Source organism: Nesoenas mayeri, assembly GCF_963082525.1.
Source record: "Nesoenas mayeri genome assembly, chromosome: 10".
Lineage (NCBI taxonomy): Eukaryota > Metazoa > Chordata > Aves > Columbiformes > Columbidae > Nesoenas > Nesoenas mayeri.
Genome location: NC_137560.1, coordinates 10,757,306 through 10,783,682, shown reverse-complemented (window position 1 = coordinate 10,783,682; position 26,377 = coordinate 10,757,306). Strand labels below are relative to the sequence as shown.

At 35.4% G+C, this 26,377-nt stretch overlaps 1 protein-coding gene across 1 annotated transcript in view; it reads right to left on the bottom strand.

Annotated features, from left to right (window-relative positions):
* The window catches only part of CACNA2D3 (calcium voltage-gated channel auxiliary subunit alpha2delta 3), a gene marked incomplete at its 5' end in the record, with an annotated part of 422,930 nt that overhangs the window by 12,702 nt on the left and 383,851 nt on the right, over positions 1–26,377 (bottom strand). Inside the window, 6 exons of the mRNA XM_080350552.1 lie at positions 4,581–4,692; positions 8,150–8,205; positions 9,804–9,856; positions 11,552–11,627; positions 20,524–20,594; positions 24,205–24,267. Of these exons, the coding sequence (XP_080206678.1) occupies positions 4,581–4,692; positions 8,150–8,205; positions 9,804–9,856; positions 11,552–11,627; positions 20,524–20,594; positions 24,205–24,267 (431 nt within the window). The remainder of the gene's footprint in view (positions 1–4,580; positions 4,693–8,149; positions 8,206–9,803; positions 9,857–11,551; positions 11,628–20,523; positions 20,595–24,204; positions 24,268–26,377) is intronic.

Sequence of the window (26,377 nt, the reverse complement as noted above, 5' to 3'; positions counted from 1 at the left end):
TAAGTAATTGTCTGGTTACTAACACTCCAACGGGCCAAGTATATAACATATTAGACAGTGTTCAATCAAATCAGTAGTTCCTATCAATTTAACAGGTAATTTGCATGTGATGTACAAGAAAAGAAAGGGAACACTTACTTTCATCTTGAATAATTAAAAGATGCATATAAGTCTTTCCCAGGGTTAAGATGATTGTAGCTACGTACTTCCTTGCTTCCCTAGTGAAAATATGGCTCTCACATATTTACTTTTCTTTTTATTTTGTGTCTTAAGACTGTGCACAAAGAAGCAACTGGGAACAAAACAATTTCTTTGGGTTTTTGGTATTGACCTTGTGGACCCATGAGTACTACAATCAGAAGAAAAGGGGGCTTTTCTCCCTGGGTCACTGGAAGTAAGGCTAGATTTTGATCTGTGTCCAAGTCCAGTATGTCATCACACATGAGCAGGAGAGGTTAAAAGGGCAGATTTTTAAGCATTTGACTGTGCAACTGCTGCCTGACTTGTACACCTACAGTTTCTACAGTTGAACATGCAAATTTGGCAACTATGCACTCAAACAGTTACTTTGAAATTTAAAAATATATAATTAATACAAAAATAGCCAGATGAATATACCCATAGTAGAATATCTATACCTACACTCATAGCAGCCCAAGTTAAGGCTGAAATTAATGGAATTTTCCTAAATGAAGCTAAATGAAAGCACCCAATTTTTCAGGCAAAACCAAGTTCTGCAATTAGAGAGATGTTATGTTTATTTGTTCTATAAACAGATGAGTGGTCAAATATCATAACAGCCATTATCCTTTCTAACAAATTTGTCTTTCTAAGGATGCTTTTCTTAGGCATTTTTAGTGCTTTTTAAGTATTAGCAATTAAACTTTGCAATGTTGAAATCACCAGAAACAAAACCTGATAATGTAACCAGTGAGAACTGCTGAAGAACTTTGGTTGACATACTTACTTGTATTAAAAATTGGCCAACATATTGGGGCAATACCTCATAAAACTGCAAGCAGCATTGAGATGCTTATTTGGCCAAAGACTTCAAATTTAATGTCTAATCAAAAACACATCTCCGAGCAGCACAAGACCTTTCAAACCCATACCAAGTGCATTTGGCATTAGTCTAGTTCTGAGTCAACAGGAGTGTCAGTCAACATTGACAAAAAAATGTTTCTCTTTAGCAATTAACTATTTCCAACATTGAAGCTACCATAGAACTTATCACAATCTACCATCTCAGTTTGCAGAAATGCTGATGCCTTCCCCCCCCCCCAGTTTTTGGCGATAAAAGGGAAGAGCTTACTGGAAAATATGAAAACGTTTCAGATTTTTTAGAAATCCCAATTTTTCTCTCTTGTTGACAGTGCTTAAAAATGTGGGTTCACTTGTTTTTGATTGCTGTTTAAGTAACAGATTAATTTAATAATCATTGGGATATTGAATAACAACAAATTATGGAGTGGGACAGCCAAACCCTGACCCTAATGACATTCTTATGTTAATTCTTACTTTCTTTTAGGCTCCTGCTTTCTTAATAAAACCTATATTTTTGAAAGTTGTTTTTAAACATTGCAAATTATCCCAAAGTAGCATTTAATTTTTGAAAGCAAAAGATAAGTTTACATACAGAGAGTGTATTTTGTATGGCTCTATACATTTACCATCTGACTCAAAGTCTGCTTAAATGTACAGGTGCTATATCACTGATTAAGTTTTTGGAGGTGGCTGAAACGCTGAGCCAGATATTTAGAAAATAATTAGCATGTAGTCCTTTCTGCTGTGTGAGTTATTTGTGAGGATACTTTGATTTGAATCCAAGCACCCATGATTAAAAATTATGATTGGAATGATTTTTGAGAACAAGTCTTAGTTTTCATAACTACAGTTAATAACTGTTTCCCTTGGTAACCGTGAAGTGTGGAGTGTTTCTCTAAGGCCAGTAACAGCACACCCAGTATGGAATAAGACTGAGACTGTCGCTTTGTGACCTTGTTGACTACAGCTGTGACTTTGTTAGCAATAACACAGTATTTGTGCTCCAAAATGTCTTATCTAAGTAACATTATATGGTTTCAATTAACATCAGTCATCATTTTTGCTTCTACTAAGAGACTGCTTTTAGTCTCCTTTTCCTGACAAGGGCTCTAGAGTAGTGCTTGACACTGTGGGAACAACAGACAGGGGCTTAAACGAGTAAGTCGGGACACAAATTTTCTTGCAGTAGAGTATTTGCACAACTTGTTTGCAAACGTGTTCACAATATACTGAATTTTCCATTGTCTTTCAAATAAGATTGCAATAGTAGAATGGATGCATATTCAGCTAAATATTTATAAATACATTTTTCTACTTGTAATCAAGATTTGCAAGTATATGTCCCAAACAGATTAATCTATAACTGGATCCAAGATGGACACAAACTAATCCCACTGACTCAATGCGATCTGAATAAAAAGCCCAGTACGCAATACATGCCACGCAGATTTAAGACTGAACATAGCGTCATAGCGTCCGTTCAAAACTCACTGCATATAAGGTTGAACCTTAATTCTGTCTGCTTGAGCCCATCATTCTTAAATTACAAGTATTAAGCAATACACTTGCTTGTAAAAATATTTATTGGTACTGAGGCCATGAAACAGAAAACTGGGTCAGAAGATGTAGGTCTACAAAGGACTTTGGGTCAAATTCCTTAGCTGTTCTGCGGGAAAGTGTCCTGGGTTATAACAAAAATATTTGGAATCCAGTGCAGTCTGCAATCTTAGATGCAATTTGTAGATTGCTAATGACAGTGGGTAAACGGTATAACGAAGAACTTTCCCATGAGAATCTAATAGTTCTTCTGGATTATTTCTTTAGGTTTTGCCATTGCTTGTGGAGAAAAATAATGGGTGCCTTGAGATCAGTTTGCAACTTACAGGGTTTTCTTTTATTTTTTTGTTCCACTGCGGAACACAAAATGTTTTTTCTATGAAAAAGATCTTAGTGCATTATTTTTGAAATACTATAATTTTCGCTAAACTCAGTTTCCAACTCAGTGCTGTCCAAGTATTGCAGAATTGTGTTATTTTTGAAAGCTATTTCCTTTGACCTGAAGTTACCTAGGACAGACTCAAATCTTCATTCCTTTGAGAAAACTTGGTCCTGTTAAATTAATCTTTTCATGGAATCATGCGTGCTTGCAATATTTAAACATAAGAGATGTATGATAATTTGTTGCACAACTTGTCAGCAATCTTCTGTGAAATGATCATAAAGTAAGGCTGCTTGAATTCTACAGAGCTGGCATGAAGCACTCATAGCAATGTAACATAGGTTGTATTTGATATGTCAAGTGGAAAAGTCACGGCTTGATTTTGTCAAGTTTGTACTTTTGAGGCAGTGGGACCTATTGTTACACTTAAAGGGCTCCTTAGAATCGATTTACAAAGCACTTTCATACTTCTATCCCACAAAGCAATATAAAAACAATTATTCATACTAGACACAAATACATTCCTTATAATGAAAAGTTGGTCAACAGCAAATTAAAGGTGTATATTAGTATGCAAAATAAATCTCCAGTGTATTTACTCCTATTTCCTGTTTTAAAACAATTAAGATATCAAGGGGAAAATTCAGAAGCAAGTCCAGAAGCACAACTATTGACTTAAAAGAGAAGTCACCTTTATTTGCTAATCACATATTGATTTAGCCTGGAAAGGGAGAGTTGTAACAATTTTTGTTTCATTTATACATTCTTCTTGTCATTTATATCAATAGATAAATTATCACTGTAAATACTCATCTCCTTTGTGATTATGACTTCTCAGTATAAAGGACAGCCAATTAAGAGACTTACTGAAGTACAGAAATTTGCATAAAGACCACCTATGTAATTCTTCAATTACAGTGTACCATAACTATAATAAAAACATCACTGCACATACACACTAAATGCAGAGAAAATACATTTTCCGTATGAAGGAGGAAAGCTAGACTGAAGTTTTTCTCTTCCTTTAACCCCAAGAGGGACAACTTACAGTAGCACTGGTAGAACTGACACAGTTGCAGCACTGACATGTGAGCTTCCCAACGCTGAAAGTTTGCAGGATAGATTTAATCCTCTCACACACTTTCAGTCTCACAATTCTAAGAAGGAAACACTGTTTGGCATTCAAGTAAAACAACCGAATCTCACGGTACCACAAGGGAACTTCTAACCTATCCAGCAGGATTTCACTCTGGTATAGGAGAGCTAGCAGCACTAACATTTTTGTATCTAAATCTTTACCGAATATTCCATTAGAATGCTGCCTGTGTCCAGGAAAAATCTTAAAATATTCACTATTATTTGAAGCTAGCATAAAACTCTACTGGTTTTACATTTTTTGGTAGAAAATAATAGACACTACTTTAATTTAAGAGTATCGAACTTTTAAAGGATCTCTGTAAGAAGAGAAATGACACCCTGACAGAGGTCATTACATAAGATATAACAGACTTGTACATTTTTCAACATAACCTTGAATAAATCAGTTTTACTGCTTTGTCACAAACAGTTGTATAAAAAAAAAATTGAAAGGGCTTACTTGAAACAGTCATCGCAAGCAATATTCCCCGTGGTCTCCTTTATAGTGCGTTCGGAAACAAAAGCTGGATATTCAGTATCACAGGGCTCTAGGGTTTGTTTCAATCTCTGCGCTATAGGCACAAGAAAAAAATATCTTGATGTTAACATGGGAAGAATAGCACGCAAAATTCTGAACAACATGAGATGCTGCATTACAGAGCTCTCAGAAAACGGAAACATTACTCAGCTTCTGCCACCCTGTGAGATTTCCTAGGCAGTGCATAACACTATTTTTTCAATTAAAAAAAAAAAAGTTTATCCATGGAATGTAATTTTGGAAGACATAACTTTTAAAGTAGTTATTCATGGTTTAGCCATTACCAACCTACTTTACATTTATGCACAAGCTTGTATTTTTTTCTCTGCAAATTCAAAACGGACTTACTGTTTTGATTTCAGTGATGCTATGCACCTCTAATGATTATATATGGGGGGTTACATTTATTTGACAACTAATCTGTGGTACATTTTACTGAAGCTGAAACAGTTTTTTGGGATTACAGCTTGGGGATCTTTGCAGAATTTCATCAGTTGGAATTACTCTGTGGGTGAGGGGCAGAAGTGTTACTTGGCCCAGAACTAATGCTTGCTGTCTGCTCCTAAAATAGTAAAAATTAAGACTGCATAACACTTTTAATCAGAAGCCCCTGCAGTGCAAGGGAAAAGAAAGTATCACTATTTACATCCTAAAGACTGGGAAACTGAGGTACCAGGGAGCAGTGAGACTGGTTCAAGGTCAAACTACAGGACAGCAGCAAAGCTGGGAACTGAAGGCAGTTGATGACTTTCACACTGATATATCTGTTGGATGATGTCTCTCCCCTATTCCTTTTCTTTTTCCTCCCCACCCCTTCATTCTTCCTTAACACAAAGGAACACTTGCACATCAGCATGAATGTTAAGCCTATCTTAAACTAATTGCTAAGTGAGAAAACAAGACGAGGCATGACAAAAATAGATTACACTGAACAGGCTCTTGGACTCGACAGATCTTCCATTCAAGATAATCTGTTTCAGAGCCGGTGGAGTATCTATTGCACAGTGACAGGGGAATAAGCAAAACTGCATTCACAATCACTCACTAGAATATGCATTTCTGAACTGTTCATATTTTTTTTATATAATTTTAAAATATTACCTGAAATGCACAGATCTCAAGGAAGATACTAAAGTTGGGTCAGAAAAGTTTTGTTACTTCTGATATTTTCACTGTAGTTGTAAACATATTTTACAATTTAGCATTTTCTTAAGAATTGTCTGACTAGCTCTACTGCACCTTCACCCTTTCTCTTCTGTTCTCCTTATCTGTTGCCAAGAATGACTGAAATTTATCACATGTATTTTGGTTCTACCCTCACTTGTATCAACATATGGCTTGTGTAACAAAAACACTGCCAGAGATCCATGGGTCTCACATTTCTAGCACCTCGATAGAGTCCAGAAGATGACAGGGTTGCCCAAGGTTTAGGACATCAGTTTCTTCTCTCTCATTTACAATGTGATTGAGATTTTTGGTAAATTGGCAGGTATGTGGGGACCCTCTAGGATCTCTGTAATATGTGGTGTTCTATTAATGTCACAATTAGAGCAACAAGCAATTTCCCCATTAGAAGAGATGAGTGTTTTTTCTGAGCTTCATTAAGCATTGTTAAGTAAAAAAAAAAAAAAGGTGCAAGATCATTGTTATTAATTTCGTGAAGTGCAGTCATAATTATTACAACTCTCAGTGGTAATGTCACATCTACAGAAAAACATACCTAGGAACTTGCTTTTCGCTCTTGTGAAATCTCAATTGCTTTTGTTTTACTAACATACGTTGGTTTCTAAACAACTGTCACTTGCTACCTAACCAATTTTGAACTGGACAAGCAATACCACAGAAATGATGACATTCCAATGAGCATGATGAGGGAGTATTTTCAACACTCTTACTCATCAGAGAAATGGAGCAAGTGAATTACGTAGTTAAAACTTCAGCTAAAACATGAATGAAAATCCCTCAATCACACTTGTCTGTCAAAGTGCTGTAATGATAGTTTTGTCTTCAAAAAAATAAAGGTTGCAAGGTATTAATTCCTGTCTTCTGTAGTTAGTACATGTTTAAAATACAAAATAGACATTCATTTTCATGTGATGAAGGAGAAATGCTGTCTGTAAAGGATAGTTTCCCTGATATGCAATGCAAGTACCACTGGCTGTTTCATGTCATATAACAAAAGAATTGCCTTTAGTGTTGCAATGCAGCATACCCTTTAAATTAGCATGGGAAAGGCTACACTAAGTGAATCCACCTAAATCTCCAGAAGGTTCTTATCAAATCTTCACCTCCAGCAGACACTCATCTCAGCCTCCCCTTGACCCTACGTAGAATTTACAACACGTTAGGCAGTAGCCTAATGTGCTTTGCCATTGACTGTGGTACTTTCCAGTTGCTCCAAGATAGACCCTTCTGCTAGAAGAGCTCCAGCATCTTCTTACTACAGAGGATGTTGGAATATTCGAGGGCATCAGTATATTCCATTTTCCTGATACCTTTAACTTCAGACAATATTATTTTGGCATAAAGACAGCCTAGTATCCAGGCAATGTAAATATAAACAGAAGCCTAAAGCAGCAATTTTAACCCCTGCTTTGCTAAGGAATATGCAAATCTGCAAATATGAGACTGAAGAATGCAGTTTAAACCATTATACCATAAACGGCATGCAACACACTTTGCCTATGAAACAGCCAATTGAGGAACACTGCTTTTGTAAGTTAGCTTTTTACTTTTGAGCAACACTTCTAAAATGCCATAAAAAGTCTGCTAAAATACAAGAGACACTTTTGACACAGAAAAATTCAAATTGTCATGGAAACTATTAAAATTTCATCATTATTTCAAATGAAGTATCCACATTTCAAAAAATCATTTTGATATAAATTCATCTAGATTTTATTACTTTTTAAAAAAAGTCTTGTTTAAAAATAAATGCATAAAAAATACTATTTAAAGTCTTAAAAATATTTTTATATGAAATTATATTGAAATTACCACATTCCTGTGAACTTCTGTTGAAATGGCATTTTCCAGTATAATAACCCCCTACATATTACAGATGCATTAGAAAAAATGTAGTATATGCAGAAACAGACTAGTATAATTGCCTTATTCACAAAGACTGTGTTGGTATGAAGGTGAACATTAAAAACAAAACAAACAAAAAAAACCCCAACCCACCCCCACAACAACAACAAAAAAATGGCAAACAAAACCAAACAAACCACCACATATTTAGACACTGTCTACTATTTTAGCTTTTCCATGTGTACTGTATTCCTAGAGTACACACAAGCACTATTCATAGAAGATCTTAATTATCTTGTGTTTTGGGAAACATTAACAAAGACATGGATGTTGACATGGTGAACATAGTTATCAGACACCTATTACTTAATCTACAACATTTTATACACATTTGAATTTCAAAAATCCAATTTAATCTCACCATTTCTAGCATTATAGTCAGGAAAAAAAAATACACTTACCTTTTGCTGTTAGATCAGAGTGCCACCAACTGCATAGATTAAATTCCACAAGGAACCTATAGAAATCGTTAGAATTTTCATATTATCCCACAGAATGTTTTCAAAACACTAAGCTGGCAGTAGCTTGATACCATTAAGCCTATTTTAAACAAAAGCTAACACAGAACTGATATTCATGTTACTAGCATAACTCTGGGATTATCAACTACTCCTATTGTCATATTTTCACTGAGTTGTATTTTGCCACTGAGAATCTGTTCTGAAAATAACCTCATGAATAATTAATAGATTTACCTGTAATTAACTTAAATTATTGATCTTATTTGAACTGTCCATTAAAATTCTCAATGCATGGCAGCATACAGTATTTTTTCTGTTGAAGATTATTGAACTTTAATACTTCATTACGCACGGTATTTTGACTCTAGTAAAGTACGATTGAAAGATAACTGTCCTGGCTACAGTTCAGAAGTACACATAAAATACTTATATTACATTCTGGAACTAAAATAATAAAATTAATTTATTTCTAGGAGAAGAAAGTATTGATTAGCCAGTGTCTAATCTGTTCTAATTAGATGTGTAGATAATGCATTCTCCCACTAACATTAACTGCAATTTACTTTGAAGAATGGACTGAAATGTGGCAGTGTGTCAGTTATTGTAAGTGTAAAGAATGTGAAACCAACATCCAGGTTATCATAAGGACATGACACTACAATACTTAAAAAACAGAAAGTTTCTGGAAAATTTTCAAGCTGTTATAGCTAGCATCAAAGTCATATTTTAACATGATTTCTTTCCCTGATATTTACTTTGAAAGCTGCATTTAAGATCAATCTCTGCCCTCTGGCAACAGCCACTCTGTTAATTCTTCTTAACTCTTATTCCAAACTTTGATGAAAGCTCATATAATTTGCAATTAAAACAAAATTACTACAAGAAAAAATCAGTTGTATTGCAACAAAGATAAAATTCAGTTAAATCTGCAATTCTGCTCTCTGATTAGAGCAATAATAAAACATATAGGTTAATAACATAAGATACATTTAAAGGTTTCCTATTCTCCATATGGTATTTCTTTGTGAATTCTTAGGCAATCTCTCTTAAGGAAATACTCATTATTTATTAACTTGAAACGTTAGAAGAATTAGGCCACGTGAAAAAATTCAGCAACATCCAGAGTATACGTTATCTGGCATATTCTGTAAAAGGTCCATCTTATAGAAATTCATGAATTGGCAGACAATACAGTGAATCACTAGAACAACTTGCTATATTGACAACTGCCCACCCAAGCAGCTTTACAAACAGCCAGACATTTCTGTAAAATTTAACAGTAACCACAACAATAAATTTGGTTTGTATATTGCGATCTGCCAGACTGACTAAGCAAAGACATACGAATAGAAGTGAAGACCATGAGTAATGTAAAAAGTACAACCATGCAATCATAAAGCCAAAACTTTCTCAGATTTTAACAATGAAAAATTTGAAAGAAAAAAAATAATAAATATTACTATAATAAAAATAATATAATAGAAACAGCACAATGTATGTAAAAGGCAAAAAGTACAAACATATATTCAGTATTCAAAAGTAAAAATATTCATTAATCCATACAAATATTAAGTTCTTGATAAAATTTACTTACAAGACAAGCTCAGTCATAATCCATTTTATTGCAGCAAAGAAGGCATTATAAGGCTGAAGAGAAGCAACTAATTTAATAAAAAGGCAAAACGTACAGTATTTATATCTTAACAGAATTCTTCATGTAAAGACAATATAATGGATATTCAAATACATGGGTAGCATGAGAAAAAGAACAATTTCTTTTGCTTATGAAGAAGTAAATATTACTATATTGAATATTAAAATATACAGTAATGAAATTTCCTTTTAATGTGGTTGATCATAAACACAGATTACCAGTTGGAAAAGGAAAGTTTTGCAAACGATTCTTAAATCTTTAACCTCTAGGGGTTCCTATTTCCCAGGCTATTGCTGGAGAAACAGCTCTGGTAGATAATATGAGCTGTTCTTAGGCTGCAATTCACAGGCTTGCCCCTCTATAATGTAAATCTCTATTCATTACTTCAGTCTAATTAGACTAGGAAAAGCTTCTGGAGTTTGAATTTACCTAAATTAAGTTATCTGTGACATATTGAAAGCTTAGTTGTAAGCACTTCAGTAGCTTGTAAGATTCTTCCCTCCTCCCTCCATTTTTCTGGATCACAACAAATATACAGCAAATACTTTGAAAATCCTGTGTTTATAGTACTTCCACTACATTGTGAATATTTTATTTTTGAAAAGAATATCAATAGGATTATTCTTTTATGAAAGTATCTCAGGCAGAACAGTTAGTTCCCAGAAATTTGTAGCGGAACCTGTCCTTGTCTAACTCATTTGTGTTAGGGTCTCCTAGTAGCACAACATTTTGCAGACTACTTAGATTCCATATCAACAGAGTATTTTAGCACATGTAAGAAATCACATTGACTTTAAGAGAAATACTTGGATTTCTAAAACCATGCTTAGCCACCCTGAATCTGGGCCTCAGTGAAGCAGTGCCCTTTGCCACAGCAGTAAATGGCCATTTAAAGTTTTCAGAGGCCACAAAGATTATTTCTGGACAGGGCTGATAATGCATAGAGCCAATGAGCGAGTGTCAGTCCATAGCATGCAGGCTGAAATAGCAAGCCAGCAGAATGCATTATGCCCGAGAGAGTAAAGATTTTTGCCTATTAAGGACTGTCTTATAAGAAAAGATAAAAAGCTACAAGTCTTTCCTAGAGATGAAAGGAAAGCAAAATTTCAGCCCAAAATTTCAGACTCGACTAGGCCTTGCAAAGGGTCCGAGTTTGTATTCAGATCTGAAAACAAGAGTTTAAATGCATTGAAGTTCTACTTTAAGAGACAACTTCCTTGAATACTAAGGAAAAAAAAAATGTTAAAATCACTGATGTGTATGCCTTGCCAATGAATCAATCTTTATATATATATATATATATGTAAAAATCTCCATTTTTTACTTTGAATTCCATTTCTGCATGTATGTGTTTACACATAGAAAAGGCATTTGTGATTCCAGTCCCCCAAATAAAGCACAATCTATTGCCAAATTTACAAAGTCCTAAGAAGGAGGATTCATATGGTGCAAAGAGTATTCCGACAGAACCTCAGAAATCATGGGCCAGCAATAAAAAAGACTGTGTAAGTATTTGAGCTTGAAAATTCTTAACACTTTGCATTTTTTTTATAATGAACCATTCCTTGTATGCAAGAGCTGTAAGCATTCCAAATCAAAATAATGCGCTTACAATGGCCATGAGATATTTGCAACAATTTTCTTTGATGATTGCATGGAAAGGTGCTCAGAAAATTCACTATACTTACGTCCAGTAAGCTATGGGCACTGTCGCTACTCTCTTTGTTTGTTCTACACATGGCCTGGTAGTCATAAAGTGTAATTCTACAGAGAAGAACAGAAAACTGCTTGACTAAAAGAAGAAAACACAGTGGAATAATAATGACAAAGTGGAAGAGTCTGCCCACAAAGTAGACAGGAAAATAAAAACTATAGCAGCAGCAGGGAAAAGAGGGAAAGGGATCATTTTAATACACTTTACACAAAGGAGAATAAAGGTAAGAAACACTGAAAAATTTGTAAAGATTTTATCAGACTACAGAACAAAGGAAAAGCATAACTGGGAGAAAGCAGGGAAGATAGACATACAGTGTAACACACAATGATCTAAACAATGCGAGGAGAATACACATTCATCAGGATGCTTAAACAATTGGTTCTGGACTAAAATTGGCACATTTAGCCCCAGAAAGCAAAAGAGCCTATGCATTTGAGAGGCTTCTCACAACAGACCACTCGTGAGCTCCAGCAAAAGCAGAAAGACACTTCTACAGTTCCAGCATCTCAGTTATCATTGCCAACTAATTTGTAATAACAACGTATTGCTTCCAAAGAAGAGAGAGGTGGAATTTCAGTGTATTCACAGTACAGATAATTGAAGCAGGATGCTTTATTTTTTGTTCTTTGCATGAGGGCAAAATATTCCACGTCAGGTACCTGCTGTAATAAAAACAGGCTAGAAGCCTTCTCAGATGCACAGTAAACAGGGAAATTTCTTTCTGCTTGTGATTTTACTCATCGTTGATACACTTCAGAGATCTAAATGTAAAATTCAGAACTCAGAGATAGCATGTGGAATTGTGATTACTTCTCTAAATCTGTCTGTCCAGAGAACAATTAATTAACCATATTCATCCACATAAAAAGCATTTAACATCTATAGCAGATGTAAAGAATCTTTAGCTGATAAGTTGCAAAAAGTGTAAATATAAAAGTTACTAGTATTATTTGAACATATCCATTTGACTTTTGCATCATCAGAGAGACAAAGGAACACAATTGGACATAGATGGTTTATAGATGTATGAGATGGGACTTCAACATTTTGCATTGTGTGCCTTGCTTCTAAGTGAAGAGAAAGGAGAGCACACAAATTCAGCTACAGAAAGGATGTCCCAGAAGCTGCCAAAAACAGGTCATGAAATGCATTCAGCATCACCATGAGGCATTCTGCACTGCATGCCATGAAACACTGCAACCTGTAGCAATAATATGTTGTAATCCACTGTGGTAGAAGCTGTTCATAATTTTTCTGATCTAATTTTGTGACAGCAACCATCACTAAAAGCCTCTTCATTATTCCTACATTTTCTTTTTGGTTTACAGGCAAAATATCTAATACATTTGATCTTGCAGCTTCAACTAAACATTCAGCACATAGTCATACCACTTACATAATTAATTTTATTTTATATTCAGAATAGAAATGGCTAGGAAGCCCTTGTTTTGTGGACTGGCAGATAGAGTCACATGGTAGACAAACGCATAACTAGAGACCTAAACATGGGTGTAAGTTGACCACTGACCATATTTGGCAGAATCACGCCCACAGCCAGATCCGCGCACACAGATCTGCCAAGACAAACAGAGCAGTACATGGTGTAAGCCGTGCTGCCTGTATGGCATGCAGTAATACACCACTTTCCCTAGCTTTTTATTTCCTTTGTTTTTTCCCCCTTTAACAATGGTCAGAATTCAGCCCTTGCAAGGTAATCTCTACAGCTCAGTCTTGTTGGCTTGACTATTTTATTCCTCTAAGGACCACGTTACACTTTGAATTGGACCTCCTAGTGATGGTGGCAAGTAATAAGTGCAGACAAGGGCAGCTTACAGATGTTAATGTGCTCTCTGCAGAGTAGTCAAGGAATTCTACATGGATGAAATGGTCCCATCCTGCTTCATTCAATATCTAGTGTTACAAGTAGAATAGCATTGTTTTGTCTTTATTCTTTGCAAATAGTTTTTTGTGTGTGTTTGAAAGTGCAATAAGTTTCTCAAGTTTCAATTTTGTATGCTAGAACTGTTTGGAAAATCTGTGGACTTCATTATTCTGCCAAGAATTCTTAATTAAATACTATTATATCCTGTCATGTGGAACATCTGTTATAATTTGAACTTCACTTCAAATTTTCGAAGAAGCCTTTCCCCTCTAAATATTTGTACTTGTATTACATTTCTCATGTAATTATTACATTGTACTAGATGTACTAGATTCTTTAAATGCTCAAAGATAAAAAGGCATTAAAAGCTGAAAGATGTACTCGCAAATAATCTCAAATATAATTAATATTTTGCCATGACATGCTACATTTTACTTTTTGTAGATTGTTGTATAGTACAGGGTACACAACAATCTAAGATTACACTATGAGCAAATGTTAACATTTATGTAGTTAAAAACTCCCTTCATTTAACAGGTAAAGAAATACTAAACTAGAGTGATGGCAGAGGGGAAGAGTTGTAATAAGCAACCTCAAAATCATTGTGGAACACTGCAAAATTGTTTTCTGGAAATGCTTGAATATCATCCATGGATGAAATTATGATGAGTTTCATCTTACTAAATATATTTGACGTAGATTTCTCAACAAAATCTGGAGCGTGTTCTGGTTTTTTGAACAACACATTTCCATCTCACTAACTATCAAAGTTGGCAGGTTTGACACCTATCTGAAAGTTTCTAATGATGATTCAAACAACTACCACACACACAGGACGTACCAAACATAGCAACGAAAGCATTACTGCCAAATGATCTTAAAAGCCCTGATTCTTCCGCACTAAGAACAAATGGGAATTTTGCAAGACATTTCAAAGATCAGTGGATGAAGCCCATAACCACATTGAAATCTGTGCTGCTTCTGTGCCCAGGTATGATTTCCAGAGCATTATTTTATTGCTAATGTCTTCATGAGATTTTAGAAAATAATCTTTTTCTTACGAAGACAGACATAACTCAGTGTTGCAGAAAGAAACGGCTTCCGGATTGCCATTTTTGAAGTGATTGTACTACACTTTTAAATAACTGCATCTAACTGTATCCTGTTGAACTGACTATAGTTAGTGAACATAACTGGCTGTTTCCCCTGATCTAATTTTAAGTCCATCTAGATGCCTAAGTCCACGCTATGCATGACAGCACCTCACAGGAGAGCTTTGCTCTTGCTACAGATAGTGTGCTTGAGACTTTCTGACATCACCCTGCTGTTAACTGCCCATATTTCCACACCTGGTCACTGAAGTCTACAGAGCATTTGTTTTTAACATCAGTCATAGAATAAACATGAACAATGTGCAATCATCTTTAATGAATGGAAAGTAACTTACTAAAAACTAAGTGTGCACCTCCATCCTATATAACTTCCGGGGCCAAACACTTTTTAGTGAAAATTTTCTGCTGTAGTAAATTCCAGTTTGTACTTTGCAATCTACATACAACTGAGTATGAATCTGGTTCAAGAAAATTAAACTTTTAAGACCTACCAGCAGCACAGGCTACAAAAACATAAACTCTGTTGCTTTCAGATAGATTTTCAGCATGCCTACAGATTTCTACCTGGTAGCGTAAAATAGAATCACTGACAATTCTAACAGCTGAAAGAACTTCAATGCATAAAATTTCAAATGTTTTGTCACCAGTTCAAGATTTGAGGGTTTTCATATAATGTGTAGGAATAATAAGCTTGTAACTACGGAATCACAGAATGTCCTGAGTTGGAAGGGACCCACAAGGATCATCCAGTCCGGCTCCTGTCCCTGCATATGATAACTCCACAGTTCACACCATGTGTCTGAGGGCATTGTCTTGTCTCTTCTTGAATACTGACAGGCTTGGGATTGTGACTATCTCCCTGGGGAGCTTGTTCGAGTAGAGTAAATGTCAAGTCGATAGAAAGAAAAAAAAAGGAAGAAGTGCTCCAAAGAACTAAGCAAAGGAAATCAATAACACAGGAAGCCCTAATTATGGAAACTATTCTTTACTCAGCAGTCTACATAAAAATTAATGGTGACTACAGCTCTCTTTTGGTGGAAAGATGTTTGTTAACTCAGACACAGGATATGCAGCCTGTCTTACATTCTCACAAGGAAGGGAAGGAGGGACAGTGTTGAATGGTATGAAGAGGAAACTAGTGTCTGAAGTCTAGAAAGGGTCCTTGTGAGGACATAGCAGGACACTGTAAGAAATCTCGTGCTGTTGCTGCTCTGGTTCTGTCACCTTCATTGTCAGACAGAATATTAGTATCAGAAGCTGTCAGACTAATTCCTTTCACCACTAAGAAAATCAATGAAAAGCATAAAAATAAATTACAGCATTTTGACAAAATAAACTTGTCACCACATATCTTTGCATTTATGATTCAGCTATTCCCAAGTGCCAAGGTGACCCAAAGCATAACATGTATACAAACAATAACTCAACCTGTACTTCTATCTTACAGAATGACAATTCATTTCCATAGCATACATGCCTGGGTTTCTTCTTAAGCAGGCAAAACGATTCCCATATACTAATATACTGCATTAAATTAGTGGTAATATCTACAGATATATAAACTCTAACAATGTCCACGCACAGTTTTAAAACATTAATTTTAGATGTCACATGGACAAAAGATGAGCAGAAAACATGCCATGCAGCAGTGCGGGAGTTTTAGAGCACAGGTACCAGATATACATCTGGTAAATGAAAATGAACCGAACCAAACCAACCAACCAACCAAAAAAAACCCAACCAAACAAACAAAAAAACCCACAAAAAACTACACAAAAGTAAACAAAAAACAATGCAGCAGAACATGGCTCTTCTTGTTGGTCATAGCAAGAAGGAAGTGACATATAATTTGGTTCTTTTGTACCTAGTTCTAAACCCGTACTAGACAGTCTGCTATAATATTTCCTTTCTGACAGCTCTTTTTTTGAAGAACATGAAATGTCATTCTTCAGGGAAGTACAATTACATACTATTCAATTAGAAATTCAGGATCAAGGGTGCAGGCCTCATACATGCTCTGCAGTGCACGACAGCTAATATAGAGGATAATTATTGGAAACAGTCTGCTGATTTCCCTACCTTGAATGTCTTCTGCCTGCCCACACAAAACATGCCTATTCATCTACCTGACTATTTTTGTGGCATTTATGCTACCTTATTTTGAGCTTACTTTTTCTTTTACTAAATAAATCATCACTAAAGACAGCAAAACTTTTTATAATATAAGAACTGCTACATCGCAGTTGCATTTGTCCAGTTGCAAATTCCACTAACTCCAGTTCGAATTGTTCCTTCAGTTTGTCACTGATCTTCTCCAAAGTGCACATCTACATTCAGAAACACTGCCAAATTAATAGAAGGTCAAACCACTGACTGTAAAAATCCACATGAAAATAAACTCAGTTTTAAAGTATGTGTCCATTTAACACCTTCATCAAACATTCAAGAATATCTTATTAAAATGAATGCTTAAATAAGAAAGAGTGGCCTAAACTAAACTAAAAAATACCCTTCATTTGGAGGCTCTGCAGCCTCAGTGTCATTAGTGTCCTGTTAGTGAGCAACTAGTTCTTGTTTTCATGGTTTCGTTTTAAGAATGTTCTGCTCTTTGCAAGTAGCTTAGTAAAGAGTTCTGATTTTTTTTATAATTTTATAATCTGGAGGCAAAACACTTGCTAGGTTTTGCTTATAAAGCAAATCAAAACAGAGAGATGAAAGTCTGCCTCTATGTGCACGCATTTGGAGAACATAGGTGAAGGATCGAGGCCATACCGTGCCGTAAGGGCAAAGGCAGCACATGTTATTCACTGGGGAGCATGTGAGTAGAGATAAAGAAACAGAGCAAGAAAAACTGAGAAACAAGAGAAACTCTTGAAGAAACAAGAACCTATTAGAGTGAGCTTTAGCATCTGTGAAAGATGGAATCCAGAGGTGTACCATTTCATTTGTATATCCTGACAACATGATTAAATACCAAAGCATAGATTCTTTTTCAGAGGCCAAGAGTGTGCCTGGTGGAAACAGAACTGTTAAGAGGAAATGCTGCTGCTTCCGTATTTATCCTGCAGAATTGCTTAGTTTTCCTCCTGCTGGAAAGGATGAAAGTGTTTTGAAGTCAAGAGCTGTTGAATTTTCTTTTATAGATTTACTAAATTCATTCCTTTGGGGATCTGATTGCTCCGATAGCCCTTAATTTTTCTGAGGTTAATGTGTTTTTTTTTCTATTTTCATGCTTTGAGAAGCTGAATCTACTTTTTCCACTGTTTTTATGTAAACAAAGTGCTGAGGAAACTATAAAGAAACTTTTTCCTAAGTTACATGAAGCATATACTTTTCCATAAGCACATCCTAATCTATTTAATTATGAATTTAAATTATATTTAAATTATTTAACTGTGTGCAACATTCAAGGTATAAGATAAACATCATTTTGCTAAATGAAATCATAGAACATGTCACGTTGCTGTGGAAGCACTGAGATAATTTTTCTCCCTAAATATAAACCCCATAAACTAAGAAAATATACATACATACATATGAACACATTATTCAAAAGAAGTACTGAGTTTAAAGAAATTGAGGTGGGAAGAAGGTATTTAAGCTCACTTTAAAAAATAAACAGCGAACACAAAAATTGAATTTCATCCTGCTGCAGGTTGAAAAGAAATACAGTCAGCAGCAAACAACCCTCTTTTGTTTAACACTTCCAGCTCAATCCTAAAAAGAACTTCTATATCCCTCCAAATTAGTGGTAGCTAAGAGAATGCACAAAGACTTATTTCATTCTTTTTGTGGAGAGGGAACCTGAAAGCTGGCATGAATCAGCGAGGTGGTAGCACATATCTGCAGTGCCATTCAGGTTATTGTGCAAAAGGGAGACTTTCCACGGTCACTGCAGATGTTACTAAACTCTTCTGCAGTGAAGATCAGGAATCATAGAACCTTCTACTTCTAATCTAAATGAAAAGGAGCCAGAACAGATCAAACATGGCAAAGTTATGTAATTCACCTGCTAGATGGTAGGTGCCATATATGAAGCAAACTGCAAGAAGGATGGCTCTGGATATTGTGAGAATGAAATGCTAATGAACAGCGCTTGCTCTCTGATTTAGTCTCCATAGTAAGAGTAGTAATGACAAGTGTAATGCATGCAATATCTATATTGTTGTGCTCTCAGGAAAACAGTATTGCTAGCAGGTTTTGCCACTGCATCAGTTCAGTGGTTTTTTAAATTTTTCTTCTTATTCCATAGAAAATAGATTTTGGAAAAGCAAAACACAACTCCACTCAAACAAATTATTAATCTTAAAAATATGGTAAATGTGTTTGGGTAGTTTTCATGAAAGCCAGCAAAGATTTCTTCTTCATATTACTGGAATAATTGATTTTAAAGGCCTCATCTAACACAGCTCAAAGACAGTTCGGGCTTGGGTTTTTTGTTGTTGCTTCATACAGCTATCTGCTGTACAGCAGGTGGCTCATTTAGTGCAATTACACCAGTTTGATTCTCTCCCATTTTTAACTGATTGGCAGTGGACAGTTTATTGTGCTTAAATAATTGGCTCATTGTGTTTACATTTTCTTTAGCATGCAGCTCAGTTGCACTCATCTAGTGACTTCATTATCTTTAACTCCCTCAGAGCTCAAGACCAGCAAAATCATAAGCCAACGATCGATGCCAAACTGGCACCCATTGCCATTTAGATGGAATGCTTGAGCCATGCAGCCTTTCTTTTCTCAATGGTGGTGCCTACCACCATCAATTGTTCAGTAGATATTCTGTTTGAAACGCTTTGCTAGGCAGAACAAAACAAATTGGGATAAATTAAAGCATTATCCCTTGAATTTGACTGTATGTTTTTATTTGCATCTAATGAAATGCTCCATTTCTTGTATAAACAGATCTTCTCATTGTAGAACCCATTCTATACATATGTATTACTTCACTTCCTTTTACAGCATATGTTAAGAATGTAATGTTAAACACAAGAAGGTTGCCACCCTCAAAAACTTGGAATGATTCAGTGAGTGCTAGATCTTTCCATTTCAGGTCAGTCATTTACTGGGAGTGGTATTCAGCTACAATGTGCAGAGGCAGCACGGAAAGCTTTCTGCCTTTAGGAGAGCTGGTTTACCAAGGAAGCACCTATATACACCCTCACTAATAACTAAATTCAGCAGTTGATGGGACCAGTGATGTGTCTTTTTTTAAAATATTAGAAATGCACAGGAAAATAAAAGGGAAAAGTATAATATAGATAGTCTGCACTTCTCTCATGCTAGGAGAGGACAAAGGGGTAAGGAACAGTTCTCAGGCTGTGTGAAAGCCATGGAGACTCCAGTGTTGTGGTACAGGTTAAAGCAAAAAGACCTTTCTCACTTCCCCAGGATGCACAATTTATTTCAAAGGATGACACATAAAATCACTGTTAGTTTTTATTGTCATCATGATAGTAAGATCAGGTCAACAGTCACAACAATGTTCAATGGTGAGTCATCATGCAAATGAAAATGAACTACTTGTAGAACAACTCTGTCCCTTTAACAGTTGGGCATTTTCCACTGTCTAGTTTGAGCAATCTCCAACTTTTTACAGGTCAAAATGTTTAATGTTGCACCAATGATTTGCTTTAGAGACATTTAAAATTGTTCAGCAGTAGATATGGCTCAATACCTTCCCCACTTGAGCCCAGCAGGAACAGGATAAGTGAACAGTTTTAACATCAAAGTCAAACTGTTCTTTTAACAAGAAATGCACTATCGGCTGTCTCCAATATTCTTGAAATTCTACATTCACGGCATTGAGTTACACTCAGATCATATGGAAAAGCAGTATCATGAGAATCCAGCCACACTGCCAGACTTGACCATCTTTTATGTGACTTTGCGTTTGTTTTATTTTGTTTTTGCAACATTTTTTAAGAGATAAAAAGTCAAGTTAATTCTTACCTCTTAAAGGAGCCCATTGTAAGTAACTTGTTCATCACAGCCCCTTCAACCTCCCCAAAAAAGTAACCAGTCTGTAAGGGGAAAATGCAAGAAACTACCGAAAGTTAGATAAATGCAAAACAATGCAGGATGCAATTTAAAGTGGCATATTCTAGGATCTGACAAGAGTGGCTTTGACAGTTACATAGATAGGTTTTCAGGACTACCACTACATAAAAACTGAAGAGGACTTTACAGTCATGGCAAGTTACAGGGATTACATTATTACCCCTGAGCAGATGTGAGAGCTTATACAATATATTGAGGTACATTATATAACATCTAATATCAGAAATAAAAGCAATCCAAACCTAAAGCTTGTAAAGAAAACACACTAATCTGATCACAAAGCCTTGTGATTAAAATATGACTTAAAAAAAAAATATAAACAGGTTGTGAGAGGATTTCATAAACATTCATAAAAAAAGCATTGTTTATAATTCCTGCATGACCTGTTTAAGGAGCTGGAACAGTACATTTCATCAATCCTATAAATTTTAACTCCATTCAGAGTCATTTAATACTTAAAACCACTCAGCCTGATGAATTACTCATTTTTTCCTTGTTCAGTAAACGTGGACTAATAAAAATAAATCTCTGTTGAGAAAACAAACATTCATGTTATGACTATGGTATGTAATATGGAAGTGACTCCATCATCCACAGCCATTCATATGGCATTGGAAAATCTTGCATGTACAGCATTTTTCTAGCTTGGGAAGCCATTTTTTATTTTAGAGCCTCAACTCCCAGCAGGATTGGGTATGTTCTCTGCATTGTTTAAAGGGAGAAATCCCACAATTTATGGGGGGGAAAGGGCACTACACTCTCAAATTGCATGGATTCCATAGGTTTTGTATGAACTAAACCCCAATTCCATTACAAGGAACTTAGCTGACCTCAAGTATGCACCTGGGAGCTCACAGGCAGAAAAGTTACAGCCCTAGCCAAAAAAGGCAAAAAGGCATTCCTCCACCTAAAAAGCAAGTATTGCTTTTTTTTTTTTTACTCAGGGGAAACTTGGAACATGTGGGTGTATAAAGTCTCCTAGAAACAAGAGGAACATTTGTAGTTTATATGACTAAAAATACTAGCTTCAATAGCCCTTAGCTGACTGATGAAGAAAGATCATCCTAACCATTGGAGAGGCAGTCAATGTCAAAAAGCACAAACCATAAATGACTAGTATAACCTTAGATAGCAATACACCTGATTTATCAAGTTGTGCTTCAGTCTTATAAAGACATTTTAGTGACAGTTCTCTCCACAAAAGCTCCATTTGTAAATGCTAGTTCTCCCTCTAAGCAGTAACATCCAGATTATACATATATATATATATATATATATATATAAAATACATTAGAATTTAGTTGCAATTCAGATGAAGAATTACACTATGCTGAACAAGATTCTTGGAGCAGTTCAGGTCATTTTTGGAAAGTCCATAGTGCAGAAGCAATCCCAGACAGGTGAGCAATTGATAACGTTTCATCCCACTTCCCTACTCCTTTCCCTACCCCCAATATATATAGAGTGTACATGTACATACACATCTAAAATAAATAAACATATCACATTATAATTAACATAATATTACTCTAGCATTATAAAAATATGGAGACAACTTTATTATTCATCTTAGGCTTAGATCTGTCATAATTAATGGTTGAGCTGAACAGCAGTTAAACACATAAATATTTTTAAGGAGCTACCAGTGCTGAATATGGCAGAACCAGGTATGCCAGGTAGGGCAGAACCATCCATTTGTCTTGTTCCATGAAATGGTAAGAAGGTTTCCTCCTTATGTGTTTTAAGAAGCAGTGGCATAGGAGCAAGAATCTGCAGATATTGCCAGTGGTTATTTCCTGACCTTCCATCAGCACCACGTGATTCTTACTGGTTTTCCCCCAGCACCCAGGAAAGAGTAGCACAAGCAGAACCTTTGGACTCACATATGCTGGATGTTTTATGAATCCATAAGTAGGAATCAACATTTCTTCAAAGAATTTAAAAACTAGGTCATAACATATTTCTAGCCTAGTTCTGGTCCAACAGTTGTTCATATCATCACTATATTCTTCACAGGAATATGTAGTAGCTAGTATCAGGTAACACACCAAAGGGAAAAACCTCTTCCAAATCATATTTAGTGGTTGTAGCCAGCTACCAACTAGCAAATCAGTTACACAAATCACAGTTTAGTATCTGTGAATAATGACAACAACAGGGGGAATAATGAGACAAAAATGTTTCAAATGTAACAAGATTATATTCTACAATGCGTGTGTTTTTTTAGGTCATTGCTCAGCTAAGTAGAAAATAGAGATTTAATAGATACAGGGGAAAAAAAACCCAAAACAAACAGCTGCTTCTAACATAATGTAGTTAATATTTAAGCATTTTTAGTTCATGTTATTTTATGTGTGCATCCTGGAATTATACTCAGAACATGACTGACATTGCAAAGGGATGGAAGCAATAAATTTAATAAAGTAAAACAAAGTTATCCATTTTAGTGCTCAGATTTGTATATAAGAAGACATCATGAAGAATGACTACCACATGAGGCAGTCCAGCATGCTTAACAGTTAATGCTCTAATACCCATTAGAAGGATACTAGTTTCAGAAAAATTGTATTTCCCTTGTACATTACTTGGTAATAAACTTTTCAAAGTCTCAACCTAAATGGAGCAAGAGAGGGATCACAAGGAAACATGCAATTACTTTTGTGCTGTGCAAAGGTGAAAAGTATCTGTCTCTTTTTACTTTCAGAATTGTCAGATATAAAGTTGCGATAATTAGAGCTTGTAAATTAAAAGTAAAGCTCAGTTTCGCTTCTTTTTTGATATTCACTTAAAGTTTTTATCTCCTCTTCAGTCACTCTTCCAAGTCACCTGAAGCTCTTTCCAATAACTATTTCTCAGTAACCAGCCCAGTCATATCAAATTTAATTCACCAGAAGGCTAAATAGGAGTATGGGTACTTCTATTCACAATCCCAACGCATAAAAGAAATTCAACTTCATACAATGCTGGCATAACTGGGGCACCATCCCAGCAGTTTTCAGGCAAAAGTTAAGGAAAATGGTGGTGGTTTCTTCGTAAGGTTTCCAGGATTGACCAATTATATATTCATTTTCCAGTATTTTTTTTCCATAAAGTCAAAGAAAATTAATGTTTTGACTTATCTTCTTATTAATCACAATCCTTGTCCTCTCTGTTGTGATGCTGAGTGCTTAGTTTTAATCCTTCAATGACTGTAATGCACTTCAGAAAACAAACTCCTTAGCTAACTGCTCCGTAAAATTTCATTATCTCAAGTTTGAACATAAAAGCTCTGTGTCCCCAGTGTCCTCCCTCCCTCCCCAGCCCTTCCATGTGGCAAAAATGTCACAAGGAATATTTTTCCTTGGGGTAAAAATGTTTATGGAAGACAGACATTTCTGCAGCAAAGAAAAGCCCTTTAAGAGAACATTAATGAGTTTCAGAGGAGAGCCTGCCCCAGCATTCTGTGTTGATGGATTTTGTTTTAATTTTATGTTACTAATTCCTTAACATTTTAAGATAGTGGCCTACTTAAAAAATAAGTAAGTTTAGATAAATAAGTTATATGAGAAGATTAAATAAAAATCTTTCACTTACCTGTCCATAGTCTTCAGACACTAAAATAAAACCATTGTTATCTATTAGATAACAGTTGATTGCCTGAAAAATAATATAATACAATTTTCATTTGTTTATTTTATGATATAGCAAAAAGTTAATTACTTAATTTACTCTAATTCCAGGTGACTTCTAAATGTGTAAAGCCTTCAGGATGTTCTCACGGCTTACATAACTTCTAAGTGAATGTATTCTCAACTTATAGGATGTTTTCTTATTTAATTTTTATGCATTTGATTCATGCAAAAAAACTCCAAAAGATGTGCACAGAAAGGGAGGAGATATAATTATTATTAAAAAAAAAAAAAAAAAGAAAAAGAAAATAACAAGGTCAATGCTTTTATAATTCCTAAGTTTCCCTTATAACTCCATTTCCAAAGGCACAGGACTTTGTTGTTCCTGATGGCTTCTCCTGCGTTTGGGGAAAAACATCAGCACAATGTCATTACCCTAATGATGTATTAATGAAAACACAGTGTCAGCCTGGAGGACCAACAGGGGATCAGGTAATATTTTTTAATTTGTTCATTGGGGGATGGGACCAGAAACTTCTGTAAAACAGGCCCCATAGGTCTCCTAAAATGTTTCAAATTGTGTTTTTAATTGGGAACTGGATTTAGAGGTAGAACTGTTAGCTTTTCGTAGGTCAGACATACAAACTGTATAAAACAAGGTAAACCCAAATCAGTGCTTCTCTCCATAGCTGAATGCACTGTTTTAACCTCAAGCGAATTACTTGCTACAGGCAAAGTTTTAATTACTGTGCTTCAGAATTTAAACATAAGGTTCTACTCAAACCTTGATATAACTGTTTCTCTTCAGTATTGCCAAATACCTACCTCAGCGTTAAACCTTTAACATATTTCTATTGTTGGTCTAAATCAGCAAACATTTTGTAACTGTTTTTTGAATTTTCTGTAGCATTTCTGTAAAAAAATGTAGGATGTCTTCCAGTATAGGAATCATCATGGCTTTGGTTTTAATTCAAAATCTTTCCTCCTGCAAATGGACTGTACAGAGAGAAGACAAAACATGTTTTCTGCTACACTCTGCAAATCTAGCAAAATCTTTGCAGTTTTAGAGAGGAAAGCTGTTCTGTGGCATAGTAGGTGTGCATGACGTTGTGATTTTTCACGAGATGCCCAGATGTGTCTGATTCTCATTCTGGTGATGTATCAGTACTGTTCTGTGGGGCTGAAGAAGAGCAGAGAATTGCAGAAATGATGGCTTGAAGTTTAGTTTTTAAAAAGGCCAAGAAGCTCCAATCAGGCAAAAGTTTGAAACGAACATCATTCCCTAACACAAAGTCACGATTTTCATTCTAATAGAACAACCTAAACTACAAACATCCCCAGTGACAGAAAACTCACCAAAAATGAAGTTGAAACAACCCCTTTCCAACCTTTGATCTGCTAGAAAGCTAAAAATTGGCAAATGCAATGTGAAAAGCCGACGATACTGGCAAAGAAACGAGGAGAGCTAATGCATTCGGAAGAGGTAGCTACTTAACCTCAATGCTTTGTGAAAGGTGGAATTTCAGAAGCAGACTGTAATGCCAGAACACTGCTCTCACCAAAGTCAATCATAAACCTCCCACTAACTTTATTAGGAGAGAAGCTAAATCAATACAGAGCTCTTTGAGGATACATATTTTCAGTCCTCATGCATGAAACATATCTAAAGATAGTGCTTTGGAAACAATATTGCTCCACAGTGCAGAAAATAAATAAAAGTAGTTATGCTGGACAAGAAAGAGTGTAGTCTTAATTTCATAGTTTATGGATTATATGCAGCTGGGAAAACACTGCCTCGGTTCGATAACTAGTGGCCATGTCTCAAATTTCTAAGCCATAGTCACTCACTAGCATTGTTCAGAATTTAAAAAGATACTCACATTTTAGCATTATTATTGGAAAAAAGCATAACACAATAAGAGGAATCTGTATCTTTTTTGAGGAATGTGAAGATAACAGGGTTTCTATCTCAATCTGTTTAAGAAACATTAACAAGGGAAAAATTTTCATTCAGGACCATTCATTCACCTACTTGCCAGCAAGATAAATAACTTTCAATATTAGTACTACATTAAGGAAACAGTTTATAAATTAAACTTAGCACTGACAAAGGACAGTGGGGTGCACTTCCAATATGT